Below are 21,302 nucleotides of genomic sequence, written 5' to 3' on the forward strand. Positions count from 1 at the left end.
TGCTCGAATAATGCCATCTGACAAACTGATGGAGTGGGTGGAGGAGAGAGAGAGAGGGTGGCAGCTCTGGTTGGGCGGATCTGACCCTGCTTTGCCTTCGGACCGCCTCTCCCGATCCCTCCTTCAAGCCTCTGGGGCTGCTGCGCTCGTGTTTAGTTCCCCTCTCACAGTCAAAGGAAGGATTGATTCCTTTGGGAAGAGACACAAATCACTTCAATTTGATCGAGAGGGCTAAGGACACAGCCTTCTCTTGATTTGGCCACTTTTGAGTTTTTGTTTCTTCTCTCTGCTGATAAAGAAAAATCGGGGGGGAAAAAGAGAAGAGGAGAAAAGTTGTTCAGGTCATGATGACATTTGATACGAGATCTGCTTGATCGCACCAGCTGCTCCCAGGAAACATTATTTGGCACAGAAAAGACGTCTTGCTTTTTGTTTCCACTTTGCGTCTTGGTGACACCGGGATCTGTCCTGGTTTCCAAACTCGTTCCCATCCGAGCGCTTTGCCTTCGGACCGCCTCTCCCGATCCCTCCTTCAAGCCTCTGGGGCTGCTGCGCTCGTGTTTAGTTCCCCTCTCACAGTCAAAGGAAGGATTGATTCCTTTGGGAAGAGACACAAATCACTTCAATTTGATCGAGAGGGCTAAGGACACAGCCTTCTCTTGATTTGGCCACTTTTGAGTTTTTGTTTCTTCTCTCTGCTGATAAAGAAAAATCGGGGGGGAAAAAGAGAAGACGAGAAAAGTTGTTCAGGTCATGATGACATTTGATATGAGATCTGCTTGATCGCACCAGCTGCTCCCAGGAAACATTATTTGGCACAGAAAAGACGTCTTGCTTTTTGTTTCCACTTTGCGTCTTGGTGACACCGGGATCTGTCCTGGTTTCCAAACTCGTTCCCATCCGAGCGCCGAGCTGCCTCTCTCTCTTTCTTTCTCGCGCTCTCTCTCTTTTACGCACGGGACGCGGGCACCTGAGAACACTACCAACGGGAAGAGAGTGCGAGAGATCCCGGTTTCATGTTTGGGATTCAGGAGAGCATCCAAAGGAGTGGGAGTATTTTGAAAGAGGAGCCCATCGGCATGAACGCAGTCCGAACATGGATGCAAGGCGCCGGGGTGCTGGATGCGAACACGGCCGCGCAGAGGTAAGAGACCCCCGGGGCTGCGACTGCGATCACCTCCCACGGAGCGTGGACTGATCTTGCTGCTGGCGTTTGTTTTGAGGAAACTCGATCCGGATTGTGGAGGATTAAGCCTTTGGTGCGCTTTGCTTTGTCGTTTAGTGAGCTTTTGATGCGTTCCTTTGGATGCAAAGTTTGGGTACTTTGCCAAAGCTCACCTTCTTTTGCATGCAGTCACATCTGGAGGTCCTAAGACCACTGGATTGAACGTGCTGGAGAAATACTAAGAATAATAATTGCCAAATAATAGCATACTAATACTAATAAATGAATTCAGATTTCTCATATAGGCTATACATGTATAGGCATTTTTAATTCTCCAATCAGTGGGATAGAAATTAAACATCCATTTTATTTCTATAACGCATCTACGTCTAATATCTGAAGGATGTTTTTTTTAACACGGGCCTTTCTGCGTGTCTTCCCCGCAGTGGAGTGGGACTGGCCCGGGCGCACTTCGAGAAGCAGCCGCCCTCAAATCTTCGCAAATCCAACTTCTTCCACTTCGTTTTAGCCCTTTATGACCGACAAGGACAGCCGGTGGAAATTGAGAGAACCACTTTTGTCGGATTTGTGGAAAAAGAGAAGGTGAGTGTATTGAACGAGCTTCACAAATTGATTTTCAGCACCACGATGTCACAAAATACGATCGCATACGCCTTTGCGTTTTTTTATTTGAAAAGTGCAGGAGATATTATATGATGCACATTTGAAAACCGTCGAAATAATGCATATGAGAATATATTGAAAAAATCAGTGTGATCAGTGAAATCGAAATGATTGCACTATTACCTTGAAATAAACATCTCAGGAATTAAATCGGATCGTTATTTAAACGGGATAGTTATTTAATATGTTCAAGGCTGATACGGATTAATTTAAAATGTAGGATTAAGGCTAAATATGCGTTTCTTACATTCATAAATAAAATTCGCAAATAGGTCTGTTAATTTTGCATGCTTTCAAAACTCAATCATCTGTATTTCTCTTCAGCCGCCTTAACAGGACATTTTCAACCATTTTAGTAGAGCTTAATTTACATATTTAGAAACATATATCTTATGCCTGCATAATAAAACAATATTAGGCTGTATGTATATCAGTAATGGCCTATAACTTACTATAATGCTACTACTATAACTTACTATAAGCAATATAACCTAAAACAGCTAAGAATAAATTAATTTGACCTCATGCATTAAATACAGTTCATGAGATAATTCCGTTTTGTTTACACACACGCTATATTTTTAACTAAACTAGTATTTGCGCTCCAGATGATTTTATTGAACCGATCCAAACGATATCATTTTGTAAGCGCAGTAACTTTTCCTCCCGTTAGTATGTCTGATTTTGAGACCTGTTGTAATATTATTTTCATGCCCAGGAGACTACAGGAGAAAAGACAAACAATGGCATACATTACAGACTGCAACTTCTCTACAGCAACGGTAAGGACATGCTCACATCTGCGCACGAGGCTTGAGTTTGCGCACTTTCGTTGATCTTGATTTGCAATTCATCGGCCTAAAATAGCAGCAGTAGCAGGTGCTGTCATTAGAGATCTCCATTTGACGAAGATTGGCAGTGATTTAAATCAACGATTTAACCGATCGAGGCTGGTTCTGTCTGAACAATTAAACGCAATCAGTGATTGACTCCTCAACACTATCTAATTCTCATTTACTTTCTTCAAACCCAAGCATGCCTCTTCACAATGAATCAGTATCATTTGAAAGCATTAATAATTCACCCAAAGTTTAAATCAATTAGGAACCTATTTCCAGCCACGCGATATTAATTGTTAATGTGCTTTTCTTGGAGTGAAATGAAAGTGATCATGTTCATTAGTGTGTATTCTGACAGCCTGTCTATCTATCATTTGTCATCTGGTCAGTTTCTAAATAAACCAGCTGTTAGTTCTGCCACCTCTCAAGCATATTGTGCACAGTGCTTTTTAAATCTGTACTTCATCACATCATCATTTCTGTCAGTTTTGATTTTATTCATAAGTATTTCAATTCAAAGTGGTCGAAAAGCAATGAACTCATAGCAAGTCCTAACTTTGGCACCATTTAGATTTTAAGGCAGTAATTAAACTCATGCATTACGTGTTTTCATAAAGAATTATTCAGCCATATAAATTAGTTGAATTTGCTATTTAATTTAATTAGAAAGTAGTAAATAAACTGTCAGGTGTGGGCAGGTGTGTTCAGTGTTAAAGTTATAATTAGGCTAATCATGCATCACAAAATATCTTCTTATATAAAAAATAACAGTTATAGTTCCTCTAATTATAGTATACGAAATTATACTATGTTTAGCATTCAAAGAATATTGTTTTTATGTACTGTTCATTTAATATGTGGACATATTACAATACAATTAAGCTACCAAAATGTGCTTGTGCTATTTCAAGAGCACTATGCTTGGTGCAATTACAGTGCATTGTAATAGCCGAGTTAGAGATAATGAATGTGAATGTGTTTGTGGAAAATGTCATGAAAAGCACATGCTGATGTCAAGTTTCTGTGTGTTCCAGGCATCAGAACAGAGCAGGATTTTTACGTAAGACTAATTGACTCCATGACTAAACAGGTAAGGGTTCATCTCATCCTGCACACTACCATCTGCGCATGTCACCAGAGGCTAATTCATACATGTTGGGGCATCAGGACATGCTAAAGGTTGAATTGTTTGTGCCCCGTACAGATGAATCTCACAGTGCATGCGTATCTCCCAGGGACAGTGTCACATTTTTACATGCACGGTGGCAACGGCATCACAGGCCTCTTTTGGACTTTTTGTGCTTGACCGTTTGAAAGTTTGTTTGCTGTTTAACTGTGCGGCATAGTGTGTAGCCTATTTTCTTTTCAGATTTTTCTTATCAGTTTTTTTGCAAACCCAGTACACTTGCACAGCCCTTGCAAGCCTTTTCGTGAACATGTTTGTGTTGCCCGTTGGTGTGGTTCACATGTCATGCTCGGCTGCCTTCTTCTGAACTCTGGCTTGTTTCATTTCTTGTATGTACAATATGGCAGATCTACATTATTAGTGTTGCCTGTTTCCTGTTTCCTGTTTGATTTTATCAGTCACCAAAGACATGTGTGGCCCTGGGCTAGTGTCTGGATGGTTATAACTAGTGTTGTTGTTGTTTTTTTGTAGAGCTTGTTGACCTTGGATCAGCCCTTATTAGCGTGTCATGGGAATTAGCGATTAGCATTTGTGAAAGTGGTCTATTAAACATATCCATGTTTATTAGCTACCTCCTGCAAACTGAGAAAGGCTCCATGCTAGGCTCTTTACACTTCACTAACGGTCGCTAACTTACCTGCGGGCGGCAGCTCCGAACTCTGGCTTGTTTCATTTCTTGTATGTACAATATGGCAGATCTACATTATTAGTGTTGCCTGTTTCCGGTTTCCTGTTTGATTTTATCAGTCACCAAAGACATGTGTGGCCCTGGGCTAGTGTCTGGATGGTTATAACTAGTGTTGTTGTTGTTTTTTTGTAGAGCTTGTTGACCTTGGATCAGCCCTTATTAGCGTGTCATGGGAATTAGCGATTAGCATTTGTGAAAGTGGTCTATTAAACATATCCGTGTTTATTAGCTACCTCCTGCAAACTGAGAAAGGCTCCATGCTAGGCTCTTTACACTTCGCTAACGGTCGCTAACTTACCTGCGGGCGGCAGCTCCCTCTCCCTCCCGCCTAAGTTGCGTGGCGGGGAACATGAAAGCGCATTAAACCCCAGTAGCTGCCACTTTGACAGCGCTAGTCTGGCAGTAGGTAAAAGAGCTGTTGTTTCCTAACTATCTGCTTTGCTGCACTTCGTAGGAGGACATGGCACTTTTGAGCGAAGTGTCGCTAGAGCGCTGTTTACCAGTGTCAAGTTAAAAAATAATCACCCAGACGCCTCGGCTTCCCCCTCACAAATCTTTTGTAGTTGTTTGCCGGCGGTTTTCATGTCAGTCTTCTTGGAATATATTTAGCACTTGCATTCATTATTTTTGCGCAGGTATTACAACACGTGTAATAGAAGTCCCAAGGAATGAGATTGCAACCCCCTTTGCTGCTGTATTGTATGCGAGAAACTTTCAGATGTGAACACAACCTATGGTTAAATCACTCGCTAAAGGGATCCGCTTAGAACTACACTTAAAGATGAACATGTGTACGCGACAGTCGGAGGATATCAAATTCCCTTCTCCAACAACAAGACAGCTAGTTACCTTGTAACAGCTCAAAAAGCTCCGTTGCGAGTGATATATTCACCATGCCAACAGCTCGGTTGGCATGTGTCTTTGATTTCCTCAGGTGAATGAGAGCGAGAGAGAGTTCGGGATCAGATGTGGTTTCGCTCGGGGGCAGTCAGACCTGTTGAGAGGGTGAAATGAGACCTGGATACCGGCTGACCACAGGACAGCTACAGGTGTCTCGGCCCATGTTGCGGCTCAGACTAAAAACAAGCTTTCAGTTTGAAGAGTAGGCACTCTTGAGAAGGGAGTGCGGATGCTACTCCGCTGGCAGTCGTTATCAGGTTACAGACGACCTGAGTAATCTTTAGTGATGTTCTATATCCCCGTCGGCCTTCTGTAATCACTCAGTGAGATGCTAGTTATTGGGCTGTGGAGTGAGTTAATGTGAGGCATTCATGAAATTCTGAGGGCAAAAAAGTTCATCGCCAATCGTCAATAATGTAACGATGTAAGATGCACAGCTCACACATAAAGTCACTTTCAAACCAAGCAGCGTTCTGTAGGTTAACACCGTGACCAACCTGCCGTGGGGAAAGCTTTGCGCGGAATTCCCAATCGCATGGATTCCTGTTGAAATGACCGGCCGATTCACTGAACACCACAACTTTAGAGCGTAGCGCTGATTCGACTTTGTTAGCAAAACTATTACTTTCTAAGTGGCTGTGGGAACAAATGCGAATCACGGAGGCTGCTAAAGTGTTTCGCAATGCTAGCAAGGCTAAAACACTTACACTCTGTTTATGTTATGGTGGCTAAAACAGCAAAAACAGCTTTAGCTTGGACTGTAATTAGTGTCCAGATTTGCTGTTGTTACTGCTCTCAGAGCGAGTGCAGAGCTTATTATTCTCTGGCGAGACTGATTTACTCTTGCAACTGCGCAACAGTTGCATGAAGGCGCTTGTTATTTTGGTAGTTACTGTCACAGGCAAATTATTAGATTCAGCAGATACCGTAAACATCTCAGTGTTTTACATTTCAAGCTATAGTGCTAATTTACTGCATCTGTTGTTTTAGCAGTGGCCTAGTGGTTACCTCCGAATCTAACATGCTGAACTGGAGCGCATTTCTGTTTTGCTTTGCATTGTTTTGTTTTTCATGCCACTATTAGCGCTTAACTTGGATTTAACCAGGGATACTTGAGTTTAGGCAGCTGAGGGAAGAATACTCCACATACTAAGAGTCTAGAATGCTAATTCAAAGAATAATAACATGCATTAAGTCAACACTTATGCATTGGTCAACTCAATCACCCAGCCGCCGGTCAAGAAAAGATCAGACTTCATGGATTCAGAGTTCAGAAACATCACAAATGTTTTAGATCGCGACAAACAGTAATGCTATCCATCAGGATGTGCTATAATGCTATAACAACATTAGGGTGTGGGTCAGGGTTAGGTGTTAGGATTTGTTTCATTGTTGTGTAGTAAATACTGTGATTGATGCGAATCTTCAGAATTGGCCATGGGGTGGGATTTGCACTTAACTGATTTGGCGAAATAATCACACCGTTATCCTGGGATAGTAACTCATAGTGGGGTACAGAAGAGGGAGTCGGGGACATGGGGGGCCCTTAAGTGTGAGTTTGACAGTTAAACCTGTGATCAGCAGCTTCAGCGCCAACACATCTGACAAACATAGTGCAGAGACAGCAGACCTCCCACGTTCCTCCCTCATCTATCCTACTTTTTCTTTTTCTTCTCTCATTACCTCCTGGATTGGTTGTTTTTTAAGATGCAGTACTAGATGTTCGTTGTTTTGCTTGAGCTAACTTGAGCTTGAGCTAAACTTAGCCAGTGAATCAGACCACGCCCTCTCTCCAAACCCCGCTCTACAAAGGCATGTCAGCAAGCACTTTTACATGCAAAATGCATTGTGATTAGCTCGGCAATACACATTTCTTTTCACTTAGCTTTGTTTTTTATCCCTCTTTTAACCCATCCACTCCACAACTTTTTTCTTTTCAGCCTTGTTTTGTTCCCTGGTCTCCTGCTCAAATTCTTGCACCGCCTAGAAGTCTCTCAGATGTCTGTTAGCTGTCTCTAGAAACCCTACGTCTATTCTCCTGTCTGTCTGTCTGTCTGTCTGTCTGCCTGCCCAACTCTTGCTCTCTTTTTCTCTTCTCTTGTTTCTCAGGCTTTATGTCTGAACAGCTGATCAGGGGTGGGGTGGGATACTTCGTGTATGCGAACGCTTCTGTGTGTGTGGGAGAACAAAGAGTGAAATCACTGCCAAGACAGCACCTCTTTAAAGGTAGCGCAGTGGTCTGGGAAAAAAGGCAGCCGTGTTCTTAATAATGGCATGCTAACAGATGATGCCAACTGTGTAGGAAGTAGGTTTCCATGTATTTATAGCGTCTTGTTTACTTGCATTCGATTTCAGGCATCACATCAAAGCCACTGAGGAAAACGCTAGATGAAATATGAAAAGTGTGCTTGGCGAGATGAAATATGTATTACAAGGCATATGAACATTGCATGCTTATTAATGTGCCCTTCTCGCACTTCGGCACACAGTTAAAACTGCCCTAAACATCACACTTTAACATTTTTTATGATTTTATTATGCTGTAATTTTTTATGCGACACCTTTGCACATTCGATGTTTCTTCTAAATCAAAAAGAAACTATTTCCTGCAAAACTACTTCCTGTTCTTTGATCGCAGTAAAAGCAGCCAAGGCGTTTAAAAGTTATCAAGATGGCACACTTTAAGAGCCGGTAAACTACAATTTCTCTTTTAGGAATGCTTAATACAAACAAAATATACAAAGACTAATTAATCTTTATGAGTCACTTCCATTTGTATGACTGGAGGAATTTGTGACACTTCAAGCATTGTTTTTTCCTACACTGGACAATTTTGAGTCGTCTTTAAGACCTTTTATTACACTTTATCTATTTTCATCTGTAGATTTCAATTACAATACATATCTTTAAAGGCTTTTTCTTTCTGAGCCAGAAATCTCGACTCCAGTAGCACTTACATACACCTTTACCGTTTTATTCTTATCTATATTCTGAAGGTTTTGCAGAGGGTTTCGTTTTTATATATCACTTGCTTGATTTATAGAACATTTTATTACAAAAAATATGGTGATTTTTTTCTGGCTGTTAACAGTATTCTTTGATTTATAAAATGATAAAAAAAAGGTATCCAAAGTCCCCTCTGTAAAAGCCTTTAAGTGAAATATGACAAACAAACAAAATAAATAAGAAAAAAATTTAAATAAATTGGTTATAGGCAATGTTCAGATCTCTGTTTGCAAATGTATGCAAAATTAGTGTATATTTAATTCAATATTGCCTCGTTTGCATTTTTAAAAACTGTAAATAAAAAAAAATAATATTCAGAAAACTTGTAGTACGTAACAATTAATTTAAAGAATTGCGATTTTTAACCTTTTTAACTGTGGTGTCTTGCTTTAAGAAAAGTATTAAAAATGCTGCTGAAGTCAACATGAAATTATATAATGTGAGAAAAAATAAAATAATGTGCATTCATAAAATAAATAGGGGAGTTTTTGATTTCATGTTGACTTGAATGGCAGGATATTACCCGAATTACATTTTATAATAAATTCATGATGTATAATTAAGGCATTAAGGCAGGTGGAAGAATACTGCTGCTCCCGAGCACAGCTCAGCAAGAATGGGCGAAGATAGATTTGGTGTTTATAGATAGAAATATGAAGCATGTCTTTGGGCTGGCAGACAGTGATGCATGCTGTGTACTTCTAGAAGACCTTGGCCCCCATTCCCTCAAAGTGAAAGAAAACCATCTGAACAAATGCTCCGAGCTTGCCAACTCCAGCACTGGCTGTAACAATATCGCTTTCAGTGCCTTTGTATAATGTAAAGTACATCTGAAAGACATCAAACAATGAGCCAATGTGTCGTCGGTCTCTGGATATTTCTCCTGTCAAATTACCCTTTTCTTGGTAGATAGAACTTTGCGTCAGTGTTTTTTTTTACCAGTAAAGGTCAATGGGACAAACTTTTTTGATGCTGGACAGGCTTGCTGAATTACACCTCCGTTACATGGCAGAGAGTAATGACTGTGCGTAACGGGACAGATTTGCTGCCAGTCGAACGAGATCCCAGAATCTTAGCAAGGTGACACACTTGGCGTAGTCAAACGCGGCACTGTTCGGAATGACATACCATGTCCAACATTCAACTCGGGGAGGAGGGGGGACACGCAAGGCTTTGCCAGCCTGGCAGCGCTGTGTTTTGTATTAAGGAGGGGTGAGAGCAAAGCCGAGAAAATCTGGGAGAAAATTGGGGGGCCGTACCAGATGGTGCACCGTGCTCCAGTCTGGCATCCCAACTGCTCTCTCGCACCCACCTCCTCCAGCCTCCTGCCTCCCCCCACCGCCCCTGTGCCACACGCCACTGATGGTTTGGCACGTCATATGCTAGCGTAGGTAGTATGCCAGTGAGCGCATAGGCACTTCATATTTTTACCCATGAGTGAAAGATGCAAAAATGAAAGAAAAAGATGAGTGAGTGAACTGAAGCGATAGATACATTAATATGAAACAGTAATATTGTGAAACATAAACAAACAGTTTTCTATTTGAATATATTTGAATATGTAATTTATTCCTGTAATTTTAAAGCTGAATTTTCAGCATCATTACTCCAGTCTTCAGTGTCACATTAAAAATTATTCTAATATGATATTTGGTGTTTATTTATTATTGGTGCTTAATTATTAATAATGGTTCTTATTATCAATGTTGAAAATAGTTTTTGCTCTTTAATATTTTTGCTGAAACAGTGATATTTTCAAATACGTTTAAAAAAAATCATAGCCTAGTTGTTCCAAATTTGTGACTGATAGTGTACCCTATGTATGTTTATTTAAATTTCACTAACCTGAAGTATACAAAACTTAATTTGGAGACTGAAATCACTAAAATATCAGTAATTGAGTCAGATTTTGATTCACTATCCACTCTGATTCATTGAGTTTATTTGTTTGAATGGATCATTAAAGGAACTGGCTTGAGCCGTTCGCTCAATAACCATTTGCTATAGAGCTAGACTGGCCGCATTGTGTGTATATGATTCACTAAGAGGAATTAACTCGTAAGAGTCATTTGCTCATGGCTCAGACTTGGTCGTGCTGTGTATGTTGTTGAATCACTTGAAACAATCAAATAGGATTAATTGTTGCACTGTTAGTAGTTGATGCACTAAAAAGAACCGACTCATAAGACTTATTTGCTCGTCAATCGAACTACGCTAGTCACGCCGTTTGCTTTGATTCACCAAATAGCAGCTTGTAAAAGTAATTTGCTCGTGAATGGGACAAAACCGGTCGCGTTGTTTCTTTGATTCTTTTTACATTTAGCGTGCAAGCATATCTAAATAGACGCTTTCTCAGTGAAAGTGACGTGACATGTGGCCAAGTATGCTTACCCATACTCGGAATTAGTGCTCTGCATTTAACCCATCCTAAGTGCACACACACAGCAGTGAACACACACACACACCGTGAACACACACCCGGAGCAGTGGGCAGCCATTTATGCTGCGGCGCCCGGGGAGCAGTTGGGGGTTCGGTGCCTTGCTCAAGGGCGCTTCAGTCATGGTATTGAAGGTGGAAGAGAATCCCTGCTGGTACGAGACTCGAACTCGCAACCTTTGGGTTACGAGTCCAACTCTTCCCCCAAGTATACTTTTCTTGTGGGTGTTTTGCGATACGGTGTCTTTTTGAAATACTGGTTTGGATTTAAATCATTTTTACCTGCAGTACAGAGTCGTTCACAAGCTGCACACGCAATAAAGCGCTGAAAATATGAAAATATTTGCTACGTTTTGTTTCTTATATTGAATGGATTGTAGGTAAATATTCATCTCAATCAGTGCTCTTTTTGTTTTCTGTCCTTGAAAATACCCCGTTATTATTTCGGTGTGAGAAACCGAAACGCTGCAAATGATTCCGTGCGTAAGGGAACTGTCCGAATTCTTCAAACTGAATCGAGAACAATTTCAGATCTTGTTGCAAACCCGTATGACCAATTAGATCAAAAGACTGATTAATTCGCGAATCTGGCATGATAGCAAACACACAACATGATTGCTGAAACGTTGGTATATGTGAATTCCATTGACAAATAACTATCAATAATCAATAATAATTTGTGATATATTTCACTGGGGTTTGTGCCCCTTCAATGAATATCCTGTATACGGTATATTTCTGAAGTAGATTTGTGCACAGTATTTCTGGTTGACTTTCAACTGTATTAGTTTTGATAAATATGTTTTCCTATGGCTCTGTGAAGTAAATGCTGCTCCATCTGAAAGCATGTGAAAATACCACATTTAATAACATATTTTTACTCCAAACTCACTTCATAATGTCAGTCGAGTGTTTGAAATAAATCCTTCTGTGAGATGATGTGGCTTCTTACACAGAATAAGGCACACAACATATTTCATAGTATTTAAGCAGTGATAAAGGCACTGCATTATAAATATACTTTATTTTAATGAAAATGATAATAATAAGAACTGCCGTAGTCGTGTGTTTATTAGTCACGTTGAATCAATGAAAGCAGTTGGATCTTCTGTTTATTCAGTTGCAGCTGCAGCATATTCTGGGTTTCTTCTGCGAGGCATATTTGGAGTTTCAGCGTGAGAGCACCCTCTGGCCTTTGGATGGAGATTTACTAATGATCACAGAACCGTGCTTCTCTGAAAGATACGCATGACAATCGCAGCTTCTGTCGAATCGCGATCTCGATTCCATTTCGATTTATCGTGCAGCCCTAACTGTTATTATCTCCCTGCTTGTTAGAATCTGAGCAACCAGTTATGTTTCGTATCATCTCCTCCACCTACAACAGGTGTTCTTCGGCTGTTACCCATCCCTCAAACCGTTCGGAGCTGGTGCTATTGTACATCCCTCTCCCACATGTTACCCCACCTCAGCCCCATGTCCTGTAGGGAGAGTAATTACCTGAGCTAGAAGTGAAACAGTGAGCCCTTCTTATTGGAACACCTTCATTTCTCACCTTCTGTTTTCCTTTAAGTAATGAGCCACAGTCCTGTGTGGAGCCAGAGCTCTGGACAGCCTGTTCAGAAATATTGGAACAGCTTAGATGATTCCCCATGACACATGCTCATATTTATTAAATAGATCAGGCCAACAGGCTTTAAAGGCAGAATTACGCCTCCTCGCAGCATGTTTCTCAAGTGGAATGGGCTTCTGTGAATCCATAGCTGAATGTGAGGGTGGATAAGTGTAAATTTTTTGTTTTTTTTGGGGATGTTTTGTGGTCAATGTCAGCTTCCTAAAATATATATTTATGTATACAGCTTTATTGCTAATATATTTATATATACAGCTTCATATGCAATATGCTTCATTTAATTTTGATTGCCCAAAAGATTAATTCTTGTGTTAAATAAAGCCTGTTTGAATCCAAAAACTGACTTCCCCCCCTCTCTGTTCAAAGCCCATCATATATGAAGGTCAAGACAAGAACCCGGAGATGTGCCGTGTGCTCCTGACTCATGAAATTATGTGCAGGTGAGACTTTTTCCACTACACTTTGTCCCAAGCAGGTGCGATACGACAAGTTTCCAAGTAATTCGTAATTCGTCCTGCTGAAAATGCCGCGTGGCACAGCACAATCATAGAAAATCTGAACATATTTGATATTTAAAAACCCCATCAAACTGTATGACAAACACTTTTTTTTTTAAATTTGAAATAATAATTCAGTCCATTCCACTGGCTGAAAGAGCTTTTAATTGGTACTCTATTCAGTGCCTTATTAAAAATCCTACAGAAACTGCATCATGACCTATGCCATCTGATCTATGTTATTGTGTCCATTAATGTGTTTTCAATTAGATTTTATGGTCCTGCTGAAAATGCCGCGTGGCACAGCACAATCATAGAAAATCTGAACATATTTGATATTTAAAAACCCCATCAAACTGTATGACAAACACTTTTTTTTTAAAATTTGAAATAATAATTCAGTCCATTCCACTGGCTGAAAGAGCTTTTAATTGGTACTCTATTCAGTGCCTTATTAAAAATCCTACAGAAACTGCATCATGACCTATGCCATCTGATCTATGTTATTGTGTCCATTAATGTGTTTTCAATTAGATTTTATATATTAGTATAACAGCAAATATACATTATTAAATTAATCATTTCTCATTCTTTTTCTCTGTTTTGCTTAGCTTATGTTTTGCAAACTAATAGCGTATTAGCATACTTCTGTGATGATGGGCTGATTTCGATTTTTAGTGGTGTTTTAACGGGTCCGCCCCCCCTTGTAACCCCCCCCCCCCATGAATATCACCCTGATGCCTGGTTAATTAGGACAAGCAGAAACTCATTACTCAATCTGAAATTTCAGTGTGCTCTGCTGACAAATGTGCCCTGGCTCACGTGGTGTCCGTGAAATATATGCCAGGTTTTACCAGCAACGTATTACGCAACTTAAAGATGTTGTATAGGCACTTTCGCATAAAAAAGAACCAGATTTTTTTTTTACTGTGAGAACTGACAGCTAATGCATACGCAAACCGATATAGTCCTCCCCCCCCCCACCTTCCAAATCAGCATTGATAGGCAATCGTGAATTTGTGTGTGCGATAGCCTGTATGTGTACCTTCAAATGCTGCCGCAATTATAAGCAGAAAATTAGGCTGTTCACCATTAATCAGCTCCACTAATTGCCACACACCACCATTAGCCATATGGTACCATGCCAGCTTGCAAGTGTGGGACAAAACATGCCGGCGAGCTTTGCATTAAAAAAATTTAGTTAACAATATTTCTTTACAATTGTTTTGAATGTGTATCTATAAATTTGAATGCTCAAGGTTTTGTGTATCATGAGCTAAACCGTGTCTCCCATGGGCGCTGCCGGATTTGATCATTAGGCTCCTACAAATCTTCTTCCTGCACTGTATAAATACACACACACACAGAGGCACTGCAATCCCTTGTTCCAGTCCTTTGGGAGGACACTGACCTAGTTGAGGAAGCCTTGCAGAAGGAGGGGCGAGAGAGATAGAGATGTAGATGTAGATAGAGAGAGAGAGATTTTAGCCTTCTATTCATGATGAGTTTCTAAAGAAAGACATTCATCATGCATACCTGAAGAAGTGTATTATATAAATCACATACACACGGTTCCTCATGAATAAGCATGGTACATCTCATGATATGATCTGAACTCTTGTAGTCCGTGAATGAATGACTAAAGTCTATTGATACATCTAAAAACGGTGTCATTGGAGAAAATAGGGAGCTGGGAATGAGGTAACAAGAGAAACCGTGAGGTGGGAGGGTGGAAGCAGAGAGAGTTGTGGGAGGAAGAAAAACTGAAGGGGGAAGGACAATGCCAGGGGTGTCATGTGACAGTTTTGTCCCCAGCCCTTATTCAGTGTCCTACTGCCATCTGTGCGGTAGAAATGTGATGCCGGTGGTCTCCAAACCGTCGCTGAAGCCCCTCGCACACCTTAAATTCTCCTCTCATCATTCTGCTAAACCTTCATCACCTATGCAAATGCGATGAAGGTCTAGCAGTCCCACTGAATGTTTTAATGTGGCGGTAACAAACTCCAATACTCAAGGGGGCAATAGAGTTTGAACTAAGTTTTAGGTCAACCAGAAATAAAAACATGGACCTCAATTACTTTAAACATGTTTTAGCGCTTAATCGGTTAAAATTAATCAGAAGGAAAAAAAGGTCATTCGTTTATCAAATTTTAAGCCTCTGAAATGACTTTCCTTTTTGAGTGATGTCACCGAGCCCTCTTTTAAACCCCTCCCCTTTAACTATCTGACTTACATTGGCTACTTGTCACCATCCAGTTAAATGAAATGCTATCTAAGCATTTACATTGAGGTTCTAGCGTTGAGTACGTGCTTCTTTATCAAAGTGTTAAACAATAGCAATGTGCATAAACCTTAATGGACAAAAAACAAAGACGTGAAAAATATGACTTGCTAAAATAACATTTCCTTTGGACAAAAAAGTCCAGAAAAAATGGTTTAGATTTGACTTAAGACATAGGATGTCTGATTTAAACTGATCTCTTCTTTCTTTCAGTCGTTGCTGTGACAAAAAGAGTTGCGGGAACCGCAACGAGACACCCTCCGATCCCGTCATCATCGACAGGTAGGAAATCTCTCCCTCATTAACACTTCCTGTTTGTGTGCCTGAAAACATCTGATACTTACATTGTTATCATCATGCTGTTTGAGGCTACGGTTGACGTCGCTTTTGAAGTAGTTCTCAGGACACGCTGGAGTCTTACGGCCGTCACGGTCTGTTGTGTGTGTGTACGTTTGAGTCACTTGTTAAATGCTCTGTCATGTTGTTTCTTTTGCTGCTACTCTTCCACCATGTTCTTTTTGTTGTGGGATCAGGATTGGCTGAGCCCAAACACTTAATATTAATGTGCTTTTTATTGCTGTCTTTGCCTGAGTAAATTACAGGCCTAAAGGCTAGTGTTTGCGTTAAATGTGTTTAGTGACTAATTTCTCTTGAGATCATGTTTGACAGTAAACATGTAAGCAATTTAGATAATATCTACATGGTATGTATTTCAAATTGAGATCTGGCCCAGTTCTGGATTATGGTTCCCCCTTCAGAAGTAAAAAAAGACAGTGTTCTTGGTCTTTTATTCTGTCTTAATCAATCCCACATGCATAACGGGCTGTGAAACAATAGACGCCAAAGACCCTTGGGCCCCCCCTCATCCTAGCTACCCTGTTCTCGCCATCTCTCTCGATCCCCCGGGGCATTGCTTTCTTTCACCTAACATTCGTCTCTTTAAATCCCAAATTAAACCCCTGCATCCTTTTTTGAATGATGTAATTGTAGTTGTAATAATGTTAGCATTAAGACTAATAGGATTCTTAGCAACGCTAAAGATTTCACAGTCCTTGAGGTAGTGTTTTCATTCCCGTTAATGCGCAGTTATGTGTTTTGTAATGTGGAAGCTTTTAGCCGACGTCTAAGGGCATTTATTTTGACAGGTCATGGTTCTCATGGATTGAACAAAATAATCTTTTTCCCATTGTTGCAGCAAAGTGGTTAGCAACTGCTACGCTCACTGAAAATTGCTAAACGTTCCTTTGAGACAATATGTAGGCACACGAGGTGAACATATCAAGAGCTGCTTAGCCTATTTGAAGAAAATCAGCACTGAATCACATTTCAATTGGTCTCGCTGAAATGGCCTTTGCTGGAATATATGCAGCTTCCCAACTTCCCAAGACGCCTTTTTTCCATAATCTGCCCGTAACACTGGGAAAGGCCACAAATCAAGGGTATATCTCAGTCAGAATCTATAGCCAAATGGGAAAAATGACTTGATTTAAACCACATGGAATGGTGTGTAAGAGTTATTGTGTGCAGATGACCAGACTAGGTTGATTTGTGACATTTGTCAAAAGACCGTTCAGGCTCATTTGTAAAAATTAAATCCCACTGAGAAGAAAAAAAACAACAAAATGTTTCCCACTATCGGCTCTCCCAGTTCTGCTTTGCTTGTTTACTTAAGTTTTAGACAGCAGTCAGTAAAGAGCTGGACAATTGTGGCTGTTCGGTTTCAGCCACTGACCCGTTCATGCAGAATGGACTCAGGTGTGACTGGAGCTGCTCAGCCGACCGCACTCGGACACAACAGATCTGCTGCCCCCCTTCATACCTGGCTCACGTGTTTGTGGGTAGTCGACACAGTTTATGCTTCACTTGACCAGAATGGGTCAGAACTCTTGGGAGCCAGCTGTGGCTCCCTTATACATGCTCATATGCCTTCCCCCCCCCCCCCCCCCCCCCCCCTTCATACCTGGCTCACGTGTTTGTGGGTAGCCGACACAGTTTATGCTTCACTTGACCAGAACGGGTCAGAACTCTTGGGAGCCAGCTGTGGCTCCCTTATACATGCTCATATGCCTTTAAACCCCACTGAGCACACAGGCACGATATGAACACAGGCTGATGAACCTGCTGAAGGATCTCATGTGCATTGGTCCCATGTGCAGTGAAAAGGCCTACTTGAAGGCCTTGGCAACTTCAAGGCCATCAAAAAATAAAACTACTACATTTCCACTATAGATGGGAATTTTCAGGCACCTCATCTTTCAGTTTTGTTTTAGGGAATCATAATAGTTCTCAATGCATAAAAGCTGTATGTTCAGACCAACATATATTATCGGTTTTTTTGTGCATATAGTATTTGTATTGTCGTGCAATTTTAATTTCTATCTAAATGCATTTTTAACACCTCTGTTCTACATTAGAAAGTGTGTAAATGTGCCTTGACATGGCATATATGCAATCTCTGTGCTATCATTTTAGCATGAAGATGGCAAAATGTTTAAATTTAGTGTAACAGTTGGTGCAGAATTTTCTTTATATCTGTGATTTTTGTCCTGTGTATTTGTTCTTTTTTAACTAAAATTATTTCAAGTTTATTTAAAATTCTGAATGTTTTTTTTTCTGCACTGATGCAGAATTGCAATGCATTTGTGCTGCAATTTCCTCCTCTGTCCTACTTAATAATCCTCCCACGTATATTTCTTTGCATACAGTTTTTTTTTCATAAAGGTGAGAGTGTTTAGATGTTGTGATCTGATCTGATTGTGTCACTCCTGATCTCTCGTCGCATGTTGCTGCAGCCCAGAGAAATTGGGTCATGCAGGAAAGAAAAAAAAGGAAAAAAGAAAAAGGTGTAAAAAGAAGAAAACAACCTAATTTTGGTATGTATTCTTGGCAGCTACACACTTTCTCACAAGCTCAATGACAGCGTCTCGATTATGACTTATTATTTCTCCTAAACGTGTAACCTAAAGAAAAATAAATCCCAGTTCCGCCTTTTCCCTCTGAGTTATTTAGCTTGGTTAATAAGGGCTCATTAGCGCGCACTTCTTTCAACGAGCCGATTTGATTTCACACCAGTAATTAGTCTGGCTATGGCTAATTCTGCTGGTTTTGCATTGAGAGTGATGCTCTAATTGGATACACAAAGAACACAGCTAATCCAAATCTGCGTTAAAAACACTAATGAACCCTTATTATGCTGTTAAAACAACTAATTTCATATTTACTCATCTGTAAACAAACAATATCCACGCTCGCCATTTATTGACGAACATATTTTGACCGAATCGTCCAACTGCAGGTTTGTTTTTTGTCCTTTCGATTTATTCGCACATGCAGGGGGGATACCACAAATCATAACCGCTCACAGAATTCGTAATGAACTCCGCTGGCCGCTTCGATTTACACCACATGTAAAACGATTCCTTTCATACTTATTTATCTGGATCTCTTTATTTGTTTTATTTGAACTGGTCCCTCTCGCATTCATGTGTGTGTGTGTGTGTGTGTGTGTTAGTGTCTCTAACATGCTGTATAACATTAGCGACTCCTCAGCTGGGCCATATGTTCCTCTCAGCCTCTACCTCTCCCGGACTGACCTTTCATCGGCTCTGTAAGATTATTTCCAATACTTTAATCCCGTCTCATTGACATGGACACAAAGCACACTGACATCTAATAGACGCCTCCTCACTTTCTCCTTTCTTCCTCTTGGTTTAATCACTTTCAGTCCAGGCCCTCCACCCCCACCTTCCTCCACTCCAACCCCTGCAGCCCTGGACGTCTATTGTTCACGTCTCATTTTATTCCAGACCCTCCCATCTCACTACTGTTTATGTGCAGGGTGCCAAAAAAGCCTTGGATAAGTAGCCTATCCCTAAAATTAGCATTAGGAGAAACAGTTTTTATTCTTATTCAAAGGGAGCTGTGTACTGGATTTACACGGTAGCACACGGACGGTAGCATGTCAATCGAAATCCTTTCCTGTCGGCCCATTTCAAACATCTCCACTTACCAGCTGCCTATTATATCTGTGATGCTAGATCCTCTGGCGCAGGAGGGGTGCAAGAACGGGTGTGTGTTTTCTGTAACGCACCACCAGAAGTTACTTGAACACTCTGCCGTCGGCTTTTAGGATGTTTCATCTTCCCATCTCAGAGGAAGTAGTTCTCTATCCACTCTGGGATCACGAGGGCTCTTGCGGTGAGCCCACGCTGAGGGATGTCAGAAGCTGTCAGAGGGCCGGCGAAGAATGGAATGCGAAAGTTCCCGTGGATACCGTGGGACTTCCTGTACCCCCGAGACTCGGTTCTCAGCCCCTCTTGGCTGGCCTGACTCTCAGCGCTCAGAGCTCAACATCTGGATCTCTGTTCTCTAACCAAAACAACATTCGCAGAGCTGATGGAGGGAAATGGGTCACCATGCCCTTGAATTTTACATTTAATGGCCTGCTGAAAAAGTGCAGCTCTAAGCTAAAAGTTCACGGCGTGCAGGCAAAATAGATCTCAAATTACATTAACTCGCCGTGCATGATCATGGTTCTTAAAAAAAAAAAAAAAGTGATCAAGTACAATATTTACATTATCTTAAGTCTGACGTCGTGCCTGTTTGTTTGATTTTTGCAAATTTGGACACATTTTGGAATGGTTCATTGTTGACAAAAAAATCAAACCATGTGACATTCATTTCAAAGAAAGATAGCCAAAGCACTTTTCAAGCAAAACATTTCACAAAAAGAAGCTTGTTAAAGGTGAAGTGTATAATTTTGGTATCACTACCATATAACAGAAGCTTGTTTTCGCCTTCTCACATTGCATTGCAATTCATATTTGTGACCCTGGAGCACAAAACCAGTCATAAGTCGCTGGGGTATATTTGTAGCAATAGCCAAAAATACATTGTATGGTTCAAAATTATCCATTTTATTTCTTTTATGCCAAAACTCATTAGGATATTAAGTAAAGATCATGTTCCATGAAGATATTTTGTAAATTTCCTACTGTAAATATATCAAAACTTAATTTTTGATTAGTGATATGCATTGCTAAGAACTTCATTTGGACAACTTTAAAGGCGAATTTTTCTCAATATTTAGATTTTTTTGCACCATGGACAGCACCTGAGTTAAATATTTGAGTGTCACAGCAAAGGGTCTGAATACTTAGGACCATGTGATATTTCAGTTTTTCTTTTTTAATAAATCTGCAAAAATGTCAACAATTCTGTGTTTTTCTGTCAATATGGGGTGCTGTGTGTACATTAATGAGGAAAAAAAATTAACTTAAATGATTTTAGCAAATGGGTGCAATATAACAAAGAGTGAAAAATTTAAGGGGGTCTGAATACTTTCCGTACCCACTGTATATACACTTTGTAACTTTTATTTCTCGTAAATTTGACATTCTTTTTGAAAATTGGGATTATATCTCTCAATTATTTATTCATGACATTATTTATCATTCTGGTCTGACACGACCTCATGGCAATTTGTAACTACACTCTTAAAAATAAAGGTGCTTCAAGATGCCATAGAAGAACCTTTTTGTCTAAATGGTTCCATAAAGAACCTTTAACATCTGAAGAACCTTTCTGTTTCACAAAAGGTTCTTTGTGGCGAAAGAAGGTTCTTCAGATTACAAAAAGGTAAGAAAGAGATGGTTCTTTAAAGAACCTTTGACTGAATGGTTCTTTGTGGAACCAAAAATGGTTCTTCTATGGCATCGCTTGAAGAACCTTTTGAAGCACCTTTATTTTTAAGAGTGTATTTTATGTTTCGGCGAATTGGTGGCTAATTCATATGATCTCATTTGTACAGTTCTAATGTAATGAATTATAATTAAACACTCCCCACCCCAACTGGTTATCAAACATTATTATGTTCATAGTTAATGTGCTGAACTATACCTGTGGTTACTTGGCTGGGACAACTGTGTGACTTCAAACATCCACTAAAATCCTCCTGTTAAAATCATTGCAAAAATGAACAGTGGTT

General features: G+C 40.3%; 1 protein-coding gene across 5 annotated transcripts in view; it reads left to right on the forward strand.

Moving 5' to 3' along the window:
* The first annotated feature begins 550 nt into the window (after window positions 1-550).
* The window catches only part of LOC107587240 (transcription factor COE1-like), a 133,125-nt gene continuing 112,373 nt past the window's right edge, over window positions 551-21,302 (forward strand). For all 5 annotated transcript variants that reach the window (XM_016274947.1, XM_016274950.1, XM_016274949.1 and 2 more), the window contains exons 1-6: window positions 551-1,144; window positions 1,612-1,768; window positions 2,568-2,631; window positions 3,723-3,778; window positions 12,905-12,978; window positions 15,530-15,598. In XM_016274947.1, the coding sequence (XP_016130433.1) occupies window positions 1,017-1,144; window positions 1,612-1,768; window positions 2,568-2,631; window positions 3,723-3,778; window positions 12,905-12,978; window positions 15,530-15,598 (548 nt within the window). In that variant the 5' untranslated portion in view covers window positions 551-1,016. The remainder of the gene's footprint in view (window positions 1,145-1,611; window positions 1,769-2,567; window positions 2,632-3,722; window positions 3,779-12,904; window positions 12,979-15,529; window positions 15,599-21,302) is intronic.

The sequence above is a fragment of the Sinocyclocheilus grahami genome, unplaced genomic scaffold (assembly GCF_001515645.1).
Source record: "Sinocyclocheilus grahami isolate Dianchi unplaced genomic scaffold, SAMN03320097.WGS_v1.1 scaffold91.1, whole genome shotgun sequence".
Taxonomy (NCBI): Eukaryota; Metazoa; Chordata; class Actinopteri; order Cypriniformes; family Cyprinidae; genus Sinocyclocheilus; species Sinocyclocheilus grahami.